Source organism: Enhydra lutris, unplaced genomic scaffold, assembly GCF_002288905.1.
Source record: "Enhydra lutris kenyoni isolate GAN:26980312 unplaced genomic scaffold, ASM228890v2 scaffoldscaffold10, whole genome shotgun sequence".
Taxonomy (NCBI): Eukaryota; Metazoa; Chordata; class Mammalia; order Carnivora; family Mustelidae; genus Enhydra; species Enhydra lutris.
In genome coordinates this window covers 11,564,345-11,584,624 of record NW_019154094.1, presented here as the reverse complement: position 1 = coordinate 11,584,624, position 20,280 = coordinate 11,564,345, and the positions used below count along the sequence as shown (strand labels likewise).

At 43.0% G+C, this 20,280-nt stretch overlaps 1 protein-coding gene across 3 annotated transcripts; it reads left to right on the top strand.

Annotated features, from left to right (window-relative positions):
* Nucleotides 1–2,501: 2,501 nt before the first annotated feature.
* LOC111144299 (ARP8 actin related protein 8 homolog) lies at nucleotides 2,502–19,784 on the top strand. 3 transcript variants are annotated; one of them, XR_002640383.1, is made up of 14 exons: nucleotides 2,502–2,730; nucleotides 6,238–6,408; nucleotides 7,881–7,991; nucleotides 8,622–8,726; nucleotides 8,957–9,130; nucleotides 11,377–11,470; nucleotides 11,686–11,818; nucleotides 13,293–13,446; nucleotides 14,162–14,257; nucleotides 14,937–15,077; nucleotides 16,004–16,268; nucleotides 16,992–17,155; nucleotides 18,015–19,125; nucleotides 19,758–19,784. XR_002640383.1 is itself a non-coding variant. In XM_022498546.1 (14 exons), exons 1-13 carry the CDS (start codon nucleotides 2,608–2,610, stop codon nucleotides 18,156–18,158), a joined length of 1,875 nt encoding a protein of 624 aa, XP_022354254.1. In that variant the 5' UTR covers nucleotides 2,502–2,607; the 3' UTR covers nucleotides 18,159–18,201; nucleotides 18,855–19,502. The 3 variants fall into 3 exon arrangements, 2 of the variants coding, with proteins under 2 accessions (XP_022354254.1, XP_022354253.1); XM_022498546.1 differs by lacking the exon at nucleotides 19,758–19,784 and having other exon boundaries at nucleotides 18,015–18,201; nucleotides 18,855–19,502; XM_022498545.1 differs by lacking the exon at nucleotides 19,758–19,784 and having other exon boundaries at nucleotides 18,015–19,502.
* Nucleotides 19,785–20,280: the final 496 nt, after the last annotated feature.

Below are 20,280 nucleotides of genomic sequence, written 5' to 3'. Positions count from 1 at the left end.
AATTATCGGGGTAATTATAAAGCCATAACCAACAAACCTGAGTTACAAAATGAAGATTGGCTAGATGGTCTTTAAAATCATAGACTTCTGTGTTATATTGACAAATTTGAATTCTAAAACATCGCTTAAGATACTGCCTGTTAGCTTTCACACACACACACACACACACACACACCCCCATGAATGCTGGTAACTCTCACATTCTATCACTAGAATGGAAGCTCGATGAGGTTGGGATTTTGTCTTTTTTACCGAAGTGCTGTGAACAGTGACTGCATGTGATAGGCACTGAATTATCTGTTGGAAAGATGAATAATACAGATAATTCTGCTTTGTGTTTAGCAGTCTTTGAACCAAAGTTTCAGGTAAAAGCATTTTTTTTTTTTTAAGATTTTGAGAGAATGAATGAGCACACAACTTGGGGGGGGGGTGGCTGGTTGTGCAAAGGAAGGGGAGGGAGCCTAACACTGGGCTCAACCCCTGGACCCTGGGATCATGACCTGAGCTGAAGGCAGATGCTTAGCCAACTGAGGCACCCAGGTACCCTTGGTAAAGGCATTTTTATATTTACTTGGATGTATTTATTCAACCCTGTTTGCCAGGAAATGGAGATGTAGTGGCATGAGCTAATGATCTTCAAACATAAGGGAAGGGGCAATTACAAGACAATTTTCAAGTTAAAGATAGACAGTTATTGATCAAGTCTGTGTCAGACATTTTATCTTACATATTCTGACACTACAGTAGGTAGATGATACTTGCATTATACAGATAACAAGCAAGGACATTATACAGATAACAAGCAATCACAAAGTTTTGTGATTGTGTGGCTAGTGAATGGCAGAACTCATTCTGTCAAAGCACTTAAGTGGGGAGAAGACCTGGGTAGTCTCAGAACGTGATGGCTTCTTCGTGCATGTGATTCATGATCCCTGTGCCCCTCCCCCTCCCCCTAACTCCTCTGCAGGACTCTCTTTTAGGGCTATTCTACAGTCCTGACTGCCTCTGGAATTTAGCTCTCTCACTCTGAGCATGAGGTAGACCACTGTAGGGCAGAAAGTAGCCTATTAAGTGGCCAGTGTTCAGTTCTTGTCTTTGCTACTCAATAGCTTATGTTCTTGACTAAGTCATGTCGTTCTATCCCAGTGTACTCATCTATGAAGTGGGAATTAAATTCCTACTTCAAGGGATTCTTCATTCAGCAGTATTTAATCCACCAATATTTATTAGGTGCCTACTGTGTGCTGAAGATAATGGTGGAGAGTAAGACAAAGTTCCTCCTCATGGAACTTACTTTTTAGTGTGGGAAACAGTGAGCAGGCAAGTACGGACTTAATTCCTGCTTCAGAGGTAGTATAACAGAGAGGCTTCTCTGAGGTGACATTTGGGTTGAGACAGGCTGAAAATGAGCCCACTGAAGGAAGAGCACCCCAGGCAAAAGGCAACAGCATGAGTGGTGGCTCAATGATAAGAGGGGCTTGACATGTCTGAGAGGCTGAAAGAAAGTAAGTGTAGCTGGAAGTGCCAACAGAAGGAGAGAGATGAGGTGAATTTAGTGATGTAGCAGGGACTGGATTAAGAATGGCTTTCTAGGCTGTAGTTAGTTTAGATTCTGTTCCATGAGCCAGGAAACAAAGCATTGGTTTAATTTTTGAGAATACTCATTGGTGCTATTATATGGAGTGCTGGGTATGTAGTACTGATTATCTTTTTTTTTTTTTTCATTGTCTTAACTACATACTTTAAAACCTGACACTTGGGCAACCGACTGAAGAACAGACTGAAAGAAGACAAGACCAAGCAGGGAGTTGGGTTAAAAGACTGTTACAGTGCCGGTGAGATGGTAGTTTGGGCTAAGTAGTAGCAGTAGGAATGGAGAAGTGGGTTCGTTCAAGATGTATTTTAGCGACAACAGGATTTGCTGATGGATTGGACAACTGAAGAATCGAAGTGTTATTTACCGAGATGGTGAGAGAGACCGTAGTGTTGGGGTGTGGGGGCGGACAGATCAAGAGTTACAGTTTGGGCTCATTTAAGTTTGCAATGCCTTGTGGATATCCAAATGGAGATACCAGGCAATTGGCTGTCAGTCTGGATCTCAGGGAGACTTCCAGACAGGAATCATGTATTTGGGAGATATCTTCATATGTAAAGCCATGGAAACTGGATAAATTCGCGCAAGGGATGTGGAGTGAGGCGCCCTAATTCAAGAACACCTTAACGTTAGAGGCTGGACCAGCGCAGTATGAGAACTAGAATATGCGTGGGGTCTGGGAGGCCAGTAAAGAAGCTGTGAGCTGAGCCAAAAACCGCGTACCCGCTGCTCCTGCGTGAGCGCTTGAAATAAAAACAAGTCGGCCCTGGGCATGCTACCGCCAGGACCAATCGCAGCAAAACTCACCCATCACGCCCCACCCCGCCCCGCCCCCTCACCCGGATGGTTCCGCCCCTCCGCTTTCCCGGAAGTCTCCGGGGTAGCTGCCCGGCGGCCATCTTGGTTGCCGGGAAGCCGGCTGGGAGGTTGCGCGTGCGCGGGGGCTCTCCAGCTCCGGCGGCGCGGCGCTGCGCGTCCCTGAGGGTGGAGGCCGGTAGGCGGCCGCGGCCGCAATGACCCAGGCGGAGAAGGGGGACGGGGAGAACGGGAAGGAGAAGGGCGGGGAGAAGGAGAAGGAGCAGCGCGGCGTGAAAAGGCCCATCGTGCCCGCGCTAGTGCCGGAGTCGCTGCAGGAGGTGAGACGCGGCGCCGGGGGCGGGTCTCGGTGAGGGCCTTCCGGCCGGGCGGGGGAGGAGAGGCAGGCGGGGGAAGGGAGGGAGGTGGTGACGCGAGGCTTCCGGCCTCCCCCACCACCAACCTTGGTGGTTGGTGCAGGCGGTAGTTCCCTCCCCGGCCGGCCGCGGAATCGGAACCGGGACCGGGCTTTCACCCGCCTTCCACGCTGCCCTGGGGTGTCCTTGACCGCAGATAATTTGGCACCGGGCAGAGACAGTTGGCGGGGCAGGCGTATTCCTTTGTGAAGGAGAGACCTCAGGGCGTGGAGTCCAGTTCAAGCATAACGCTAGGAAAATCCAAGGCGGGCGACTGTGTGAATAGACGTGAAGAGTTTGTGTGTCAGAACCAGAGCAAGAGCAAATCCTGCTAACCAGAAAGAATTATTTGGAGTTGCAGGGCAAGCACGGAGCACGTGTGTGTGCTTACTGATCAGTGAAAAAAATCAATGTTCCCGTAGGAAAATGGGCAAATTCACAGCAAAAGTAAGGAGGCATTGAAATGTTCAGTTTCATGTTGACGTCTCTGAGGCAGTTCCCTGACTGGTGGGTGGGTTAAGGATAACACCCAGCCGGCCAGGCAGCCATAGGATATATACAGCACCCTGTCCCCGTAAACCCCCGAGGGTGGTTCTTCCCGTGGTACAGGCCTCAGTTTCTCCACCCATGGAGTTGAGGCAGCAGAGTGGCTGGTCTGTAAGGGCCTTGCCAGTTCTCACCCTCTAGGATTCCCTCATCGGTGAGTGGGAGGCAGGAGGGTAGAGCTCACAGTTGGGCATGGGGCAGCAGGTATTAGGGCATGGCTTGGGCCGGGCTAGTGCAGAAGGTCATAGGGAAGTGTTGGGCACGCACCGCAGGTACCCCCTTTAGCCCCGATGGCCTGGGATGGTTGAAAAGGAAGTGACCTCAGGACCAAGACCTGAAGAATGATTAGGAGTCAGGGGGACTCTCAGGGAAGGAGAACAGTGTGGAAGTGACCTGGGCCAGGAGAGAATGTGAAGTTTTGGTGATCATATGAAGTTTTGGCCATCAGGATGTCTGGAAGTGAGGAAGAAGGTGCAAAAGGTGACGCTGGAGATCTTAGCAGAGCCTATCACAAGAGTCTCAAAACCAGAGTCGGTGTCTTCTGGAAGGCAGTGGAGAACTTTGGAAGAGCTAGCCAGACTGACTAACTGGCTGAGTCCTCACAGTAACTGTGAGGCGGGAGCTTCATCCAGAGGAAGGAAGTGCTGCAGTATGAATTGGAAGCCAAGTCTGTGAATCCATAGCCTGGGCCCTTAATCACTCTAGCGGCATTTCCTTAACGTCAGTCGTCAGTCGGTTGTAGAACACCCTTTAGTTTGTTAGTTAGTTTAGTTAGTTTGTTGTTAAACAAACACCCTTTTGTTTAGTTAGTACCTTTTTACTCAGTCTTACTTAAGTGGTACTATTCTGGGAAATGATTTGTGGTACCTACCAGCTAGTTTTTTCCCTAATATGTTAATATAAATATGGAATTATTAAAAAATATTTGTTCACACTTTTGGAAACCTGCCATTCCTAACCCCAGAACTTTCCAGTCAATGTGCTGCGGCCTGTGTGCTGTAAATGAGGTACAGGTATCCCTGACGGCAAGCAGCTTCATCTTTTTACTCCACTCTACTGGACAGATGTCGCCCATATTCCAGAAAAGCTCGGGAAGTCCTGTTTAACATCATGCCAACCCCATGGAAGAGGTGCATTCAGCAGACACTTTCTAGGCTCCTTTATACCTTCTGCTGGGCACAGAGTAGTGAACAAGACACAAGTGATCCCTTCTTACGTGAAGGTTTTTTTCTGTTGGCGGGGCAGACAGTAACTAATTACAGGCATGACAGTTGCCGTGAAAATTATATTGCACAGGGAAAACAAACCTAGTCTAATAACATTTAACTTCAGAACTGAAGGGAGAAGTAAGATTTACCAGGGAGAAAGGACATGGCAGGAAGAGGGAGTTAACCTGTGTGCAGACCTAGAAGTCATGATGGTGAGTTAAGAAATCAAGAGAGATCTAGATTAAGAAGGTTAAAGAGACCAGAAAGGAGGTGGTTCTCGAGTAAGGCTAGAGAAGTAGACCGGATCTTGATTTCAACAGGTTCTGGACTTTATCTTATGGGCAAGCTAGGAAATGTTGTAAATGGAGACGTGGAAGAAGAGTAGGGCAGGCTAAGAAGTCGTGCAGGAGTGGTGGTTCTCCAAGAGGGATCCTGTTGTCACAGGGATCATCAGGGGTTCTTTCCCTGCTCTCCACTGAAACTCTGAGTCCCCCAACTGATTCAGATTATGTTCTGCCCCCTTTGCAAATTACATATCTGAAACAATTGCCATCTAACCGTAAAGCCCACGGTAATCACTCCACGTCCTGACATATGCTGCTTTGTCATTTCTTGTTCACCACTTCCCAAGAGTGGATGCAAGAGTGAAATGCAGCAAAGTTTTCACACCCTTGAGGACAGAATAGTGAACTCTGGCATTTTAACCTCAAACTTTTGCCAGATTAGGTGAATAGCATAGAACTAATGAGGGGTAAAGTGTTTCAAAAACAATGACCAGGGGCGCCTGGGTGGCTCAGTGGGTTGGAGCCTCTGCCTTCGGCTCGGGTCGTGGTCCCGGGGTCCTGGGATCGAGCCCCAAGTCGGGCTCTCTGCTCGGCGGGGGGCCTGCCTCCCCCCCTCTCTGCCGAGGGCCTCTCTCCTGCTTGTGATTTCTGTCTGTCAAATAAAAAAAACAAAAACAAAACAAAAACAACAACCAAAATGTGGTTTATGCATACACTCAGAAGTAGTTGAAGTATAAAGCCTTACTTTCCAGCATTACAAAATAATAATTCTGTGCTTATGTGAATTTCTTCCCTAACCTGTTCGATCAGTGGTTGTTAAACCTGAGTGGTCATGATGATCACCTCAGGAACTTTTGAAAGTTGCAGATATGTAGGCTCCTTCTCTGAAAATTCTGAATCAAAATTTGTAGTGTAGGCTTAGAGTCTAGCTTGCTTTTTTTTTTTTTTTTTAATCTACAAGCATCTTTAGGTGATTCAGATGTAGCTAGTATTTTGCTAGTCATAGTATTCCCTACGCTTACTCCTTGTCTGTTTCCCCTAGTAGACTAAAAGGTCTCTGGTGGTTGGGATTTTGTCTTGATCACCATTGTACCCCCAGTATTGGCACAGAAATGCTCAGTAATTGTAGGTTAACTTATATTGGATATTTATCGTTTTGTTCATTTGAACAGATGTTGACCTGTGTACTGAGTCAGATCCTGGGAGCACAGATACTGGAAAAGAGTTTGCATTCTGCAGAGAGCAATAATTGGTTGCCTCTCAGAGAGCTACCTTCACTGAATTATTTTGAAACCTGTGAGTCTGGTAGTCTTTATAGGAGACTCACTTCTTAGTCTAGCCTGTTACCTGTATGTTATTTACTAAGGTCACACTCCCGTGTTTTATATTCGCAGCAAATCCAGAGCAACTTCATTGTTGTCATACATCCAGGTTCAACAACCTTAAGGATTGGTCGAGCCACAGACACACTTCCTGCCAGCATTCCTCATGTCATTGCACGAAGGCACAAACAACAAGGGCAGCCGCTATATAAGGACAGCTGGCTCCTAAGGGAAGGACTAAATGTAAGTCAGAAATGGAGGATCTGGAGCACTTGGGTGGCTCAGTTGGTTAAGCGACTGCCTTTGGCTTAGGTCATGGTCCTGGAGTCCCAGGATCAGGAGTCCTGCATCAGGCTCCCTGCTTAGCAGAGAGTCTGCTTCTCCCTCTGACTCTCCCCCTTCTCATGCTCGCTCTCTCTCTCTCTCTCTGGTTCTCTCATTCTCTCTCTCTCTCAAATAAATAAAATCTTAAGAAAGAGAGAAAAGAAAAGAAAAGAAATGGAGGATCTGGAGAGAAAGCCCAAGGTGATTTTCCTGGGAGAGCTTAGACTTTCAAGTATGCTGTGTATACCTGAATTAACATCTTCATAGCTTTAATGTGTTTCACAATAATAACATTCAGGGTTACAAGTAGCATTTTTCATGTGAGCTAGTGGTTTTAAATTGTAGAGAAATAATTATGACAAAAGCAAATCAAATTATTTTAACCCATCAGCATGAATTGGGTATTGATGAAGGAGATTTTTAATGGAAGGGACAGAATTGTCACTCACTTACTGATGCATTAAGGTCTCTTAACGGACATACTTTTCTCTTCCAGATACTTAGAGTTTATATTGAGTTTGTATTTTCAATCCATAAGCAAATCGAATTGTTACAATCACTTTCTCCAGTTTTAGATCAAATTATAGTATAAAGGCAAGACTGTATATATCCTTGCAGTTAGCATTTACTTTATCCTACCTTGCAGATAGTAATTATCAGAAACATTTTTCATGGTAGATGTGAAAGTATGCGTATTGCATTGTAATCCACCTTTAAGTTTTAAATGAAAGATAGTTTTAGGAACTTGAAGTTTCTATACTTCTGTTAGCTTTAAGGTTCCACTTTTTTTAGCAAGACTACCTAAGTCCATTTCTAAGATTAAGTGTAACTTGAGGGTGTAAGAGTGTAAATCTATTTCTATCTTTGGATCTTACCCTTCTATAATAGGACATAAATCTCAGGAGTAAAAGTTGATAGAAAACAGTAACTTTTCCATGGAGCTATTTATAGATGTGCTCTTTACAGTGTTACAGGGACTTGAATACCTGCTGAATAAACAAAATAACCCGAGTGAATAAAACATTGTTACAAAATTATAAATATGAGAATATGGAAATGTTTGGAAAAGTCTCTAAAATACTCTGTAAATACTGAGTAGCTATCCAGTGCTTAGTGCCATGAACAGTTTTATCACTTAAACTTCACTTAAGGTTATAGATTTTTGCAGATAGTTGGTTTATGGTAAGGGTTCCTTTCTGACTTTTTATTTATAAAGTATAAAAAGATTACTTTGAATCCTAAAGATTGATACATATGGCAGAAATTAAGGAAATGCAGCTACTTGTTTATGAGAGGGCATTTCCTCTCGATAGATTAAGTCAGTAGTTTGCCACATTGCGTTCTTTTTTCACTAAATCTTTGTGCCGCTCATCTTTCACTTTTCTCCCCAGAAACCAGAAAGTAATGAACAAAGACAAAATGGCCTTAAAATGGTGGATCAAGCAATATGGTCTAAAAAGATGTCAAATGGTACAAGACGGATTCCCGTGTCCCCTGAACAGGTTCAGTCTTCACTCTTTCTTCAGATTCATTCTGTCACCGCTGTTCTGTCAATAAGTGCTATTCATGATTTCATTATGCAAACTAAAGATGGGATTTCTTTAAAAAAGGAAGAAAACCATTCATAACCACCTACATAATAACCAAATCAGTGTCACAAATGCTTGGGCAAGATGAATAATTTAAAAGATGGTGTTTCTTTGGCAAGTTGATAAAAATTTATAGTGTACTTGAGAGTCTTAAGTGTGTAATTCCAGGATCTTGGTGGAAAGCAATATTCTCACTACATGTGCCATTTTAATATGATAAAAAATACTATTAGAAATGGACATGAGTTGGTATGATACATAAATGTATATTCAGCTTTAAACAGAGTGCAGTATTAATTTTGGACTGGCTGTGAATCACAGCCTAGGCATTAAAACCCAGGGGAAAAAAAATCACAATTTTGGAAAAGGCCAAAAGAATCTTTTTGCGACCAGTTATTATTTTGCCAAATATTTAGGATTTGTGATTTAGTTTTGCTACTGTATCTGGTCTATGAGAGAGCGGAGAAAAGAGGATTCATACTACATTTCTCTTCCCCTCCCCCTTTTTTCTTACGTAAATTTTCAGATAATTTGTTGTTTCAGGCACGCTCCTACAACAAGCAGATGCGACCTGCAATTTTAGATCACTGTTCTGGAAATAAGTGGACAAACACATCTCATCATCCGGAGTTTTTGGTGGGAGAAGAGGTAGGCAAATTTGCAGTGCCGTCCAGTTCTAGTTGTTTCCTAGAGTTCATAATCTCTCTTGCAAGCCCAGATACTCACACTGGCTCCTGTGATGTTAGATTCTCCACTCTCAACATTTGGAATAGTCAGCAAATGTTAATCATAACTCTGGCCCTAGATTTTTTTAATGTGAATCCAGAAAACGCCCAAGAGAAGTTTTAACAATGTATTCATCTCCCCATCTTTTCTAGGCCTTGTACGTTAATCCATTGGACTGTTACAATATTCACTGGCCTATCAGAAGAGGTCAGTTAAATATTCACCCCGGACCTGGGGGCTCCCTTACTGCTGTTCTGGCAGATATTGAAGTAATATGGTCTCACGCAATCCAAAAATACTTGGAAATCCCGCTAAAAGATTTAAAGGTGAGCTAAAATTCAGTTACCTGAACTGACTTTAAGAGTCTTGATCAGTAAAAGTACATATCAGTGAGTTGTTTGTAATCTAGTGTCCTTGAAGCATTCAGGGATAGCTTGAGGATAGCTTTCCTTCTTCACTGACTTCATCCCCGGTGATTTCTCTTTTTCTTATTTTGTTTTTTTCTATTGTGTCCTATCTGCTGCTCTGCAACCAGAAGGCTTGCTCATGTTTATATCTTCTCTTTGGACCTTTTTCAGTTCACATTTGTTGTCTTACTTTTAATTTCACAAGGTTTTTTTTTTTTTTTCCCCTTTTTCGGTTGAAATATAGATGAGACACAAAGTTTTATCAGTTTTAGGTGTACAACACAGTGATTGGACAACTTTGTACATAATGTGGTCGCCGCAAGTGTAGGTACCGTCTGTCACCACACAGTGCTATTACAGTACTATTGACTGTATTCCCTGTGCTGAGGTATCTTTCATCTCCATGGCTTGCTTATTCATTCCATAACTGGCCATTATCTCCCACTCCCTTTCACCCATTTTGCCCATCCCCCTCCCTCTCTCTACTCTGACAGCCACCAGTTCATTCTCTGTATTTATGGGTCTGTTTTCTGCTTTTTTTGGTTTGTTTTGTTTTTTAGATTCCGCATATAAGTGAATTCATGTGGTAATTGTTTTTCTCTGACCAGTTTCACTTAGCATAAGGGTCCTATAGGTCCACTCAAGTTGTTGCAAATGGCAACATCTTATTACTTTTTATGGTTGAGTAATATTCCATTGTATATACATACCACATCTTTTTTTTTTTGGTAAAGATTTTATTTATTTATTTGACAGAGATCACAAGTAGGCAGAGAGATAGGCAGAGAGAGGGGGGAAGCAGGCTCCCTGCTCAGTAGAGAGCCCGATGCGGGGCTCGATCCCAGGACTCTGAGATCATGACCTAAGCTGAAGGCAGAGGCTTTAACCCACTGAGCCACCCAGGCGCCCCGTACCACATCTTCTATACCCATTAATCTATTGACGTACACTGAGGTTGCTTCCATATCTGGGCTGTTGTAAACACTGCTGCAATGAACATGGCTGTACATGTATTCTTTCAAATTACTGTTTTAATTTTCTTTGGGTAATAGCCCATAGTGGAATTAGTGGGTCATGTATTATTTCTATTTTTAATTTTTTAGGACTCTCCATTCTGTTTTCCATAGTAGCTATACCAATTTACCTTCCCACGTTTTCTCTACATCCTCCCCAACACTTATTATTTCTTGTCTGTTTGGTAGTAGTCATTCTGACAGGTGCAAGGTGATAGCTCATTGTGGTTTTGACTTGCGTTTCCCTGTTAATGAGTGATGTTGAGCGTCTCTCCGTGTCTGTTGGCCATCTGCCTGTGTTCTTTGGAAAAATGTCTATTCAGATCCTCCACCCGTATTTTTAATTGGGTTATTTGTTTTTCTGGTTGAGTTGTGTAAGTTCTTTATATATTTTGACAATATATTAATCTCTTATCAAATATATCATTTGCAGATACCTTCTCCGGCTAAGTAGGTTGTCTTTTTATTTTTTTGATGGTTTCCTTCTCTGTGCAAACTTTTTATTTTGGTGTAGCCTACTAGTTTAATTTTGCTTTTGTTTCCTTGCCTCGGGAGACATTTCTAGAAAAATTGGGGCTGTTGTCAAAGAACTTGCCTATGTTTTCTTCTAGGAGTTTATGGATTCAGGTCTCACATTTATGTTTTTAACCCATTTTGAGTTTATTTTTGTCATGGCGTGAGAAAGTGGTCCAATTTCATTCTTTTGCATGTAGCTGTCCAGTTTTCCCAGCACCATTTATTGAAGACACTGTCTTTCCCATTGCATATTCTTGCTGCCTTTGTCGGAGATCAATTTATCGCTTAAGTGTGGGTCTATTTTTGGGCTCTGTTGTGTTCCATTGGTCTGTGTATTTTTGTGTCTTTACCATACTGTTTTGATTATTATAGCTTTGTAGTATATCTTGAAATCTGGGATTGTGATACCATTTCACAAGTTTTTAATAATTTAAAGGGGGGAAAACCCACACAATTTCAAAATTTTCTATTTTTTTGTTAAACCTGTAAGATAGCAGAGAGGTTTGAGCTTTTGTTCTGGGCCTCTAACCATTGCTGCCATCCTTTAGAGAGAATTCTCTCCGAAGACAAGTATAGTGACATTTATTTTGACCGGATTTTAATATTAACTGTTTTGTTGTTGTTCTTCTTTTTTAGTATTATAGATGTATCTTGCTAATTCCTGATATCTATAATAAACAGCACGTGAAAGAATTAGTGAATATGATCCTAATGAAGATGGGTTTTTCAGGTAAGTCTGGATATTCCAGAGAAAGCTGCTTGAAATGAGATTTGTTTTTCTTTTTTACTGACGTTAATCTAAGTCAGTGCTGTATTGAAATGCTTATTCTGAGTGTCTCAGCCTTGCTTAGACAATTGCCCAGGGGTTCCCAGACTTTAACTGATGATTCGTCCTTGGCTCTTTACTGCTCCCTAGCTGATTGCTCCTCTGCCTTTGTGTTTCAGGGATTGTGGTCCATCAGGAGTCTGTCTGTGCCACCTTTGGAAGTGGTTTAAGCAGCACATGTATCGTAGATGTTGGAGACCAGAAGACAAGTGTGTGCTGTGTGGAGGATGGGGTCTCTCATCGGAATACTCGGTAAGAACCTTGGAAAGTTGCGTTCTCTGCTCCTTCTCCCCTCACAGCCTATTTCGCTATAAAGCGTCAGAAGCTAAAAAGAAAATTTTTATAAGGAATTATATATTCAAAGTTTGCATAGTATACCCACATTGTGGAAGTGCAAATTCTAGGAAGGCTATAAACCACTGATTTTATCCTTCCTGTTAGAACTCTCCACTGTGAGTTCACATCAGCAGCTCCTAAAAATCCTAGCTTGCATTGTGTGCTTTCCCACGAAGGCAGCTCTTTGTCGTGCTGTGGTCTGCTGTAGACATACCAGTTTGCTCACAGCAAAGCTCCATTTAGGCAGGTCATGTTGGGGAAAAGAGGTTTTCAATTCTGAATTCTCTTTCTAGCATTGTGAGTATTTGCTTTTGTCGTAATTATTCAGTGAGTGATGAGTAGCTTTCTGGTCAAGTCCCTTTGTGATGTCATCACTGATACAAGAGGTAATAAAATAACTCTCAGGAGCAGGTTTGTTGCTTCTCCTTCCTGCGACAAGCCCAGCACGGGGTGAGCACACTCAGGCGGTGCACAGGATTTCTGTAGCAATTTTTTGCTCCCAGGAAGGCTTCTTCAGGATGCTGTAGTTCTTCCTATCCCTCATGTTGATAGTTCGAGATGCAGGGTATAGAAACATTTAAAAGAGGAGCTAAGCAGTCCATAAGAAAGGTTGATCTGTTGCCTCGCACCCCAGATTATGATGCATTCTAAAATCCAGCATACATTCATTTGGCTCGTCCATTGCTTATGTGTTACTTAATGCTGTTGGTTCTCAGAATATAGAGAAAACACTGGGCCTGGGTCTCCCACCTCTAAAATAACATGGCAGGGCTTTTCCCAAACCATAGAACCATTCAGTTAGTGGGTAGTATACACTTTAAAGTTTTCTCCTATGGGTTTGTCTTGTGGTGTCACTGCCTGACAACTTGATATACTGGTGAGTACGGACAGGCAGACAACTCTCATATGGTAAATAGAGTGTCTTAGAAATGAGTTGCATTTAGTTGTGAGTATTCTGCTTCTTGGAAACTTTTTTGCAAATAGCATGACTGCTGCTGGATGCCCACCACTGGTCTTTTGCTAGAGTTCCATTTCTACCTCCCATCCATCCATCCTGTCCTTTCATTTTTTTTTTTTTAAAGATTTTATTTATTTGTTTGACAGATCACAAGTAGGCAGAGAGGCAGGCAGAGAGAGAGGGAACAGGCTCCCCTCTGAGCAGAGAACCTGATGTGGGGCTCTATCCCAGGACCCTGAGATCATGACCCGAGCCGAAGGCAGAGGCTCAACCCAGTGAGCCACTCAGGCGCCCCCGTCCTTTCATTTTTATTCCTACTGTAAACATCTTTTGAGACTTGTCATGTTTCACTGTGCCCGATTGAATTTTTGAAATGCCCTTCGTACCTTCTTGACCAACAGATTACCCACCTGCCTTTTCTTCTAATTCTAGCCTCTGTCTGGCCTATGGGGGGTCTGACGTGTCAAGGTGTTTCTACTGGCTGATGCAGCGAGCCGGGTTCCCTTACCGAGAATGCCAGCTAACAAATAAAATGGATTGTCTTCTTCTGCAGCACCTTAAAGAAACTTTCTGTCATTTAGATCAGGTGAGAGCAAAATCAAAATTGCTGGTTATTTTTGTTTCTGGGAAAATTTTAAGATATTTCAAAGGCAATTAAAAATATAAAAGTATTATGCTAACCTTTCAACCTAAGTTGAGAGGGGCTTGAAGTTCTTAAGGAGTGCGAGTGTTTTGGTAAGGTCAGCACTGTTAGGTTGTCTCAGGTTCTGGAAAATACAGCTGGCTTTTCAAAGAAAAAGTATTTAGCAAATTTGTCTCTCTTTAGAAGATGTCAGTTGTAATGAATGTATAGGTACGGACGTGTAATAAAATGGCATCTGTTGAAGCACTTTCTTAGTGTTGTGAACAGTTAACATGTTACCATTGCCATATATGGACTCCTACCTTCTTATGCTTTCTGTTTCAGGTCTTTTCTTTTCCCTGACACTTTTCAAGCAATCTAATTCTAAATAACAAAATTTTGAGAAACCTAAGACTGGGTATCATTTCCTAGTTACTGAGGGAATTGATTTACTGATTTGGGTCCTTGTTGAAGATGGTAGAAATTTCAGAAACGTTGAAAGGGAAGCAGGGTACTTTTGGACTCTTGTTTTACTAAGTTCCAGTTGTAACGGGGGGATAAAATGGCAGAAAATTGCGGGGCAGCCTTGATAGAGGTAATTCAGATGGTGGAGAGGCTTAATTGTCATTTGAGGAGTTTACATGCACTCTTCACTGACAGCATCTTTTCCTGGAATCAGGACATCTCTGGACTTCAGGATCATGAGTTTCAGATTCGCCATCCAGATTCACCTGCCCTACTTTACCAGTTTCGATTAGGAGATGAAAAACTCCAGGTAATATATGGCTCTATATTTTCATGGACAGAAAGAAAGCCAGCCAGGTTCAGTAAGACTGAGAGAAAGTGTGCTTGTCTGAAACCTCATGAGGTCAGAGTGTCGACTGGCTTAGATTGTTCACTAAACCAGCTTTTAAGCCACCAGTAGAATACAGATTAGAATAGTTCCGAGGACCGTCTTTTTAATTAGCCACTATATGATTAGTTATTATTTAGAGAGAGGAGTACTGTTCTAAGAAATTATAAAGTAGCTTATTGGGCACTTGCATTACATTTTTTTAAAATTTTATTTATTGAGAGAGAAGGAGCAGGGAGAGGGAGAAGCGGACTTCCTACTTAGGGAGCCATATGTGGGGTTCGATCCTGGGACGCCTGAGTCATGACCTGAGCAGAAGGCAGACATTTGAGCCACCCAGGCATCCCAGCACTTGCATTATATTTGCTTTGACATTTCTTTCTGGTGTCGTATCACTCACTCAGTTGGATGATTTCTGTAAGTTTTCTGGCCTCTTGTGCAATGAGGAAATAATGCTACTCCCAAAAGCGAGTGCTTATTTAGTCTGCCTTCTAGGATCTGATCTGCCAGTTTTGTTTTGGGAAGAACAGAATTTAATGGATCAGTTTTTTCAGAAGGCTGTGTCCTTGGTTGATCATTTTTTTTTTCCTTCCTTGCACAGGCTCCAATGGCTTTGTTTTACCCTGCAACTTTTGGAATTGTTGGACAGAAAATGACAACTTTGCAGCACAGATCCCAGGGAGACCCTGAGGATCCTCATGATGAGCATTACCTGCTAGCCACACAGAGCAAGCAGGAACAGGTCTGCAGTGATTCCAGTGTGAGGGGGACAGCCTTGCCGCTGCAGCAGTTTGCCTGTCATTAATGGATCATTGGCAGTCACTGCAAAATGACTGCATGCTAAAGCTAATACTGTTTTTAGAACTGTATATGAAATGAAGTCTAAATTTAAAATCCAGATGACAGATTTCTTCATTCAGCAGACGTTAATTCAATTTTCAGAATACCAGTTCATACATTTAAAAGTTAATTTAATGAAGATACTTCTTTTTGGTGTATACATTATTTCTTTTTTATTCAGTAGGGTATGTTTTCAGTAAAATCTCACCTATTTTAAAAATTATAACTTAAATGGTATGTGGTCTAGGCACAAAGCTGAATTCTTTTGTCCAGAGCTAATGGTCCCAGTAATAGGAATGTCTGATGCAGGGGCACAAAAAGCTCTTCCCTGCCAAAGAATCAGCAGCTCATGATGGAGAGAGGAGGGCTCTAAACCTTTTCTAGTCCTTGTCCCTGAGCATGAGGTGGTTAGATAAGGTCTGAAAATGAAGGTTCCACAGTAGCCACAGGCACAAGAATCCTACTGAAATACTCCACTTAAAAATTCTGTTCAAGGGGGAAATGCCCATGTACACTGATGTATCAGTTTTAAAATCCAATGGGTGATAGTAAGGTCGTGAGACTTGCCCTGACTGTTACTGACTACTTTGGAATCATCAGCACATCCTCCTCTTTTGCACACCGCATTTCAGTACCAGGCGAGCTGGGAGTGGGTCTGGGTGGTTGGCTGTGAACTGGCATGCGTTCCCTTGCACCACAGTGATGCACCTTTGTTTTACGGTGGTGTAAATAGTGCCTCAAGGAGGGGTGGCGTCTAGCTGGGAAACACCCACACTGTTCTGTGACAGTCCTACCATCCACTTGATTGTCCTTTTACTTGATTTAAAGTCTGCCAAAGCTACTGCTGACCGAAAGTCTGCGTCCAAACCCATTGGATATGAGGGGGATCTTCGTGGCCAGTCTTCCGATCTTCCAGAAAGACTCCATGCCCAGGAGGTGGATTTGGGATCCTCCCAGGGAGACTGTCTGATGGCTGGCAATGAATCTGAGGAGGCTCTCACGGCACTGATGTCCAGGAAGACTGCCATCTCGCTATTTGAAGGGAAAGCCCTGGGCCTGGATAAAGCCATTCTTCACAGCATCGACTGCTGTTGTAAGCATGTTTTGGAAGCTGGTCAGGTGAAGGGGGTCAAGCTAGAGTGTGGTTGTGCAGCATAGCGTATGCATTGAGAAACTGGAGCTCCTGCTTTGTGCTCGCATTGTCTGGTGTTAGGAATCGGTTCCTGGCCTTGTTGGGCATATAGCCTACTAGGGGAGACCGAAGACGTTAAATTGCCCCACACATTGGAAATCACAACTGTAGCAGGGGCTGCAAAGTCAAACTAAAGGTACTGGCTTTCAGAGCTTCTGATAGGATTTAGTGAGGGATTTTTATTAGGAGAAAGAAGTGTAGAGGGTGGGAGGCTTGCCAGGGAAGCCTTCCTTGGGGAAGAGCCACTTGAGAGATATAGGAGGTGAGTGGGGGTTAGCCTGTCACAGGATGGCATTCCGGGCAGAGGAAGAGGCCTGTGTGGAGGCAGTGTGGCTTGGGGGCAGGGGCCAGGATGGAGCTAGAGAAGCCGTGTATACGTGCCACATTGGACGTTGTAGGTCCCTGTGGAGATTTGGGTCCTAATCCTGCAAGTAGCAGGGTGCGGTATGGTAGCAACTTGTTCACATTGGTGTTTTGCAAGGTTCTTCTGTCTGCATTGCTGAGGATAGGTTGGAGAGAGATCTTTGAGGAGGCTCTTAAACAAGCAAGAGATGGTGGTGACTTGGCCCAGGGTGGTGGTGGATATGGAGAAAAAGAGTTGAAGGAATATCATTGTCTTTTCAGCATCTGATGATACCAAAAGGAAGATGTACAGTTCCATCCTCGTGGTGGGAGGTGGTTTGATGTTCCATAAAGCTCAAGAATTTCTGCAACACAGAATTCTCAACAAAATGCCACCTTCATTCAGGCGGATTATTGAGAACGTGGATGTGATCACAAGGCCCAAGGTCTGTTGTTCATGGTGCAGTTGAATTATATGTACATGAAACCAGGACTGATTCTTTCTAATTATAATGTTATATGTGGACAGATAAAATCCTGGGAGCCATGAGCTTGCATCTGGGCAGCTCTTAATTAAGGGTTTGGGCAAGTGGAAAAATTTCAGTAGGTCACAGATTTGGTGCAAGGAGCTTTGGGCTAGGGGTCTGGAGTCCTGGGTGTTCCCAGGACTCCAGACCCCTGGGTGTCCCTGCTGTGCTCTTCAGACTCGCATGACTGACTTCCAAAAGCCATGCCTTTGGAAAAGGACTGGGTAGGGCAAGAAGACTGGCTGGTCTCCCGTCAGCCCGAACAACTCCAGTTTTCACTTTCCTATCAAGGATTTGTTGCTGGTCCTGGACGAGGGCATATTTACAGATCCTTCCGGCTTGAACTATCTCGGAAAGAAACACAGACCCTGGAATTTAGAAAGAGACTGTTGTCTGTATTTCATTATATCCCACGAACAATTCCTGGGGATGTTCTTATTTAATTTTAATCCTGAGGAAGGGGTAATGGGATATATTTATTCCATTCTAACTTCAGAATAATGATTTCCTTATGTACGTTCCTGCATATGGGCGCCTGTTTGTGGAATTACAGTGAATAGTAGCATCTTCAGTAATAAACTCTGAAGCTCTCTCATCAGTTGGAACAGAAAGTTGTCTGTAGTTCATTGGTCCTCTATGGATGAGTCTTTAATGCAGGTTGAAAAATCTGGCTTTTTAGGTATTGACTCAGCAGGGTTTTTTTAGCCCCCAAATTCAAGGAAATGATTAAATATACGTCTTGTCTACTTTTGCTGAAATATCTTCTTCACTTCCCTAGGACATGGATCCCCGGCTGATCGCGTGGAAAGGAGGGGCCGTACTGGCTTGTTTGGACACCACACAGGAACTGTGGATCTACCAGAGAGAGTGGCAGCGCTTCGGTGTCCGCATGTTACGAGAGCGAGCTGCTTTCGTCTGGTGAAAATGGGCAGGAAGTCACTAGAAGACCAAAAACAGGCCTCCTGGTATAAAAGACTCTTAAAGAATATATATATTTTAATTTATTGACTTAGATGCTTATGTTTCATGGAAAATAAATGAATTTTAACTTTTACGTTGACAACAGGATATTGGTGTGAAATTATAACCTGCTTTTGTAGCCATTTACCAATAAATTTACCAATAAATATGAACTTAGTTTTCAGTGGTAAATTCTTCTGCCCCTTTCTCAGGGTCGCAGGAGTTCCCTGCTGATGTGAAATGTTTTGGCGCGCCTTGGTTTAGGTTGACCTCAGTGTCATCAGACAGTCTTCCACAGCCACAGAGGGTGGCTATGTGACTCGCTGTCTGGCCGCGCCATTTTCCTCGTGCGTTAACAGCGGGCACACATTGTTTTGACTCCTGTGCTCTTAGAATTCTAAATGGGGAGAGAAAAGGTCCTTTTTTTCTTTTTCTGTTGGATTACAAAAAAGACAGTGACCAGTTGAGCTCTGGATTTCCAGAGGCAAAGATTTAAGGCTGGGCTGGCTGACTTTGTTACTCGACATGCTTCAGGGTAGGCTTGGGGAAAGATAACAGTCCGTATCTGACCAAAACAGAACAAAAACTAAAAAGAAAAACCCATTTCCTTCCTAAAGCCAAATAGAAACAATTCAGGTGTAATTGTTCATTTGTGCAGGTAAATAAGGTGACTGCCGTCCGTACCTTACCTTATAAATAAGGTGGCTGCTGCTTACCAACTTAGTCATCAAGCCCCCAATTTTCCTTTTCCTGAGAAAAGTTCTGGAACTCTTTGTGCTCAGTAAGCTCATTTGACCTTCATCTGCGAGCCATCTGAAGCAAAATCTAAGTACAGACAGCTACTAGCGCCCGTGGTCCCGGCCCTGATAAAGCCTTCCGAGCCCCTGGTCAGAGGAAGAGACACCACTGCCTGGAGACAGAAGCCGTCAGTGAGTACAGCCCATGGGCTGAGAGACCTGGGAGTACTGGGGGGCTGCCTGATTCCTGCCACTCCCTGCTGGGCATCTGCGTCCACCATGTGCTCATCCCAAACTGGAGATACTGGAGATAACGGGAGTGGAATGGGAGTGGCAGAGGGGGAGGGAAGTTGACAAAAGTAGGGCTGGAAAAGAGATGGAGGTAAGAGTGGAATGTAGAAAGAACAGGATGGCTAGAAGTCTCAGGGCTTGGAGAAACGCTGGTCCTGGGGCATTAGCATAACGATGAGTTTCCCACGTGATCAGTAGGCGAGGAATGAAGAAGAGTCCATCCCAATAACAAAAGGATTTTACCTTGTGGATACTATGGAAGATATGTGCCTTTAATCTGAAGATTGTATGCTCTTTATTTTTTTAACTTTTTAACAAAATAAATTTATACAATATTGATTTTGTTTCTGGGCTGTTTCAACACAATTTATTCATGGCTACCTAGTTCCAAAAGCAAAATGTATTTTTGTGTATCTTTTTTTTTTTTTTTTAACATAGTATAACCTATTGTTCTTATAACTGGTAGGTGTTGATTCAGAGGAAGTTGGTTTCTGGTCCAAGTTTTGACATAAGCCTTGTCTTTCTGTTACCAGCACTTATAAATGTGAAAACTGGTCATGCAAGTAAGCGATCTTAACCATATTAAACATACTGCCTCAGCCATTACTAAGTGCCTACTTCTGAAGTTGGACATGGTGAGTTTTCACTCAGTGCTTCCTTATTTTGGTTTTTATTTTATCCGTAAGACCTGGCTCTTTAAGGATAGTTTTAACCTTTCACAAATACATACTAACAGGTACCCAAGGAAGCTGATCCACATTCTAGGGCAGATTCAGTATTGTACTGTTTGAGAGAGACAAGCATTCGTAGAAAAAGATACTTTTTTTTTTTAATTTTATTTATTTATTTGACAGATCACAAGTAGGCAGAGAAAGAGGAAGGGAAGCAGGCTCCCTGCTGAGTAGAGAGCCTGATACGGGGCTTGATCCCAGGACCCTGGGATCATGACCTGAGCTGAAGGCAGAGGCTTTAACCCACTGAGCCACCCAGGTGCCCCAAAAAAGATACTTTTAGAGGAAAAAGTTGGAAGACATAAAATACCATACATATCTAGTT

What these genes read in the sequence shown, in the direction of transcription:
- LOC111144299 (XM_022498546.1), top strand. Translation starts at nt 2,608, where the DNA reads ATGACCCAGGCGGAGAAGGGGGACGGGGAGAACGGGAAGGAGAAGGGC. An exon ending in TCCTAAGGGAAGGACTAAAT is followed by an intron (nt 6,409 to 7,880) that starts GTAAGTCAGAAA and finishes TTTTCTCCCCAG; the next exon opens with AAACCAGAAAGTAATGAACA. An exon ending in ATGTGATCACAAGGCCCAAG is followed by an intron (nt 17,156 to 18,014) that starts GTCTGTTGTTCA and finishes TCACTTCCCTAG; the next exon opens with GACATGGATCCCCGGCTGAT.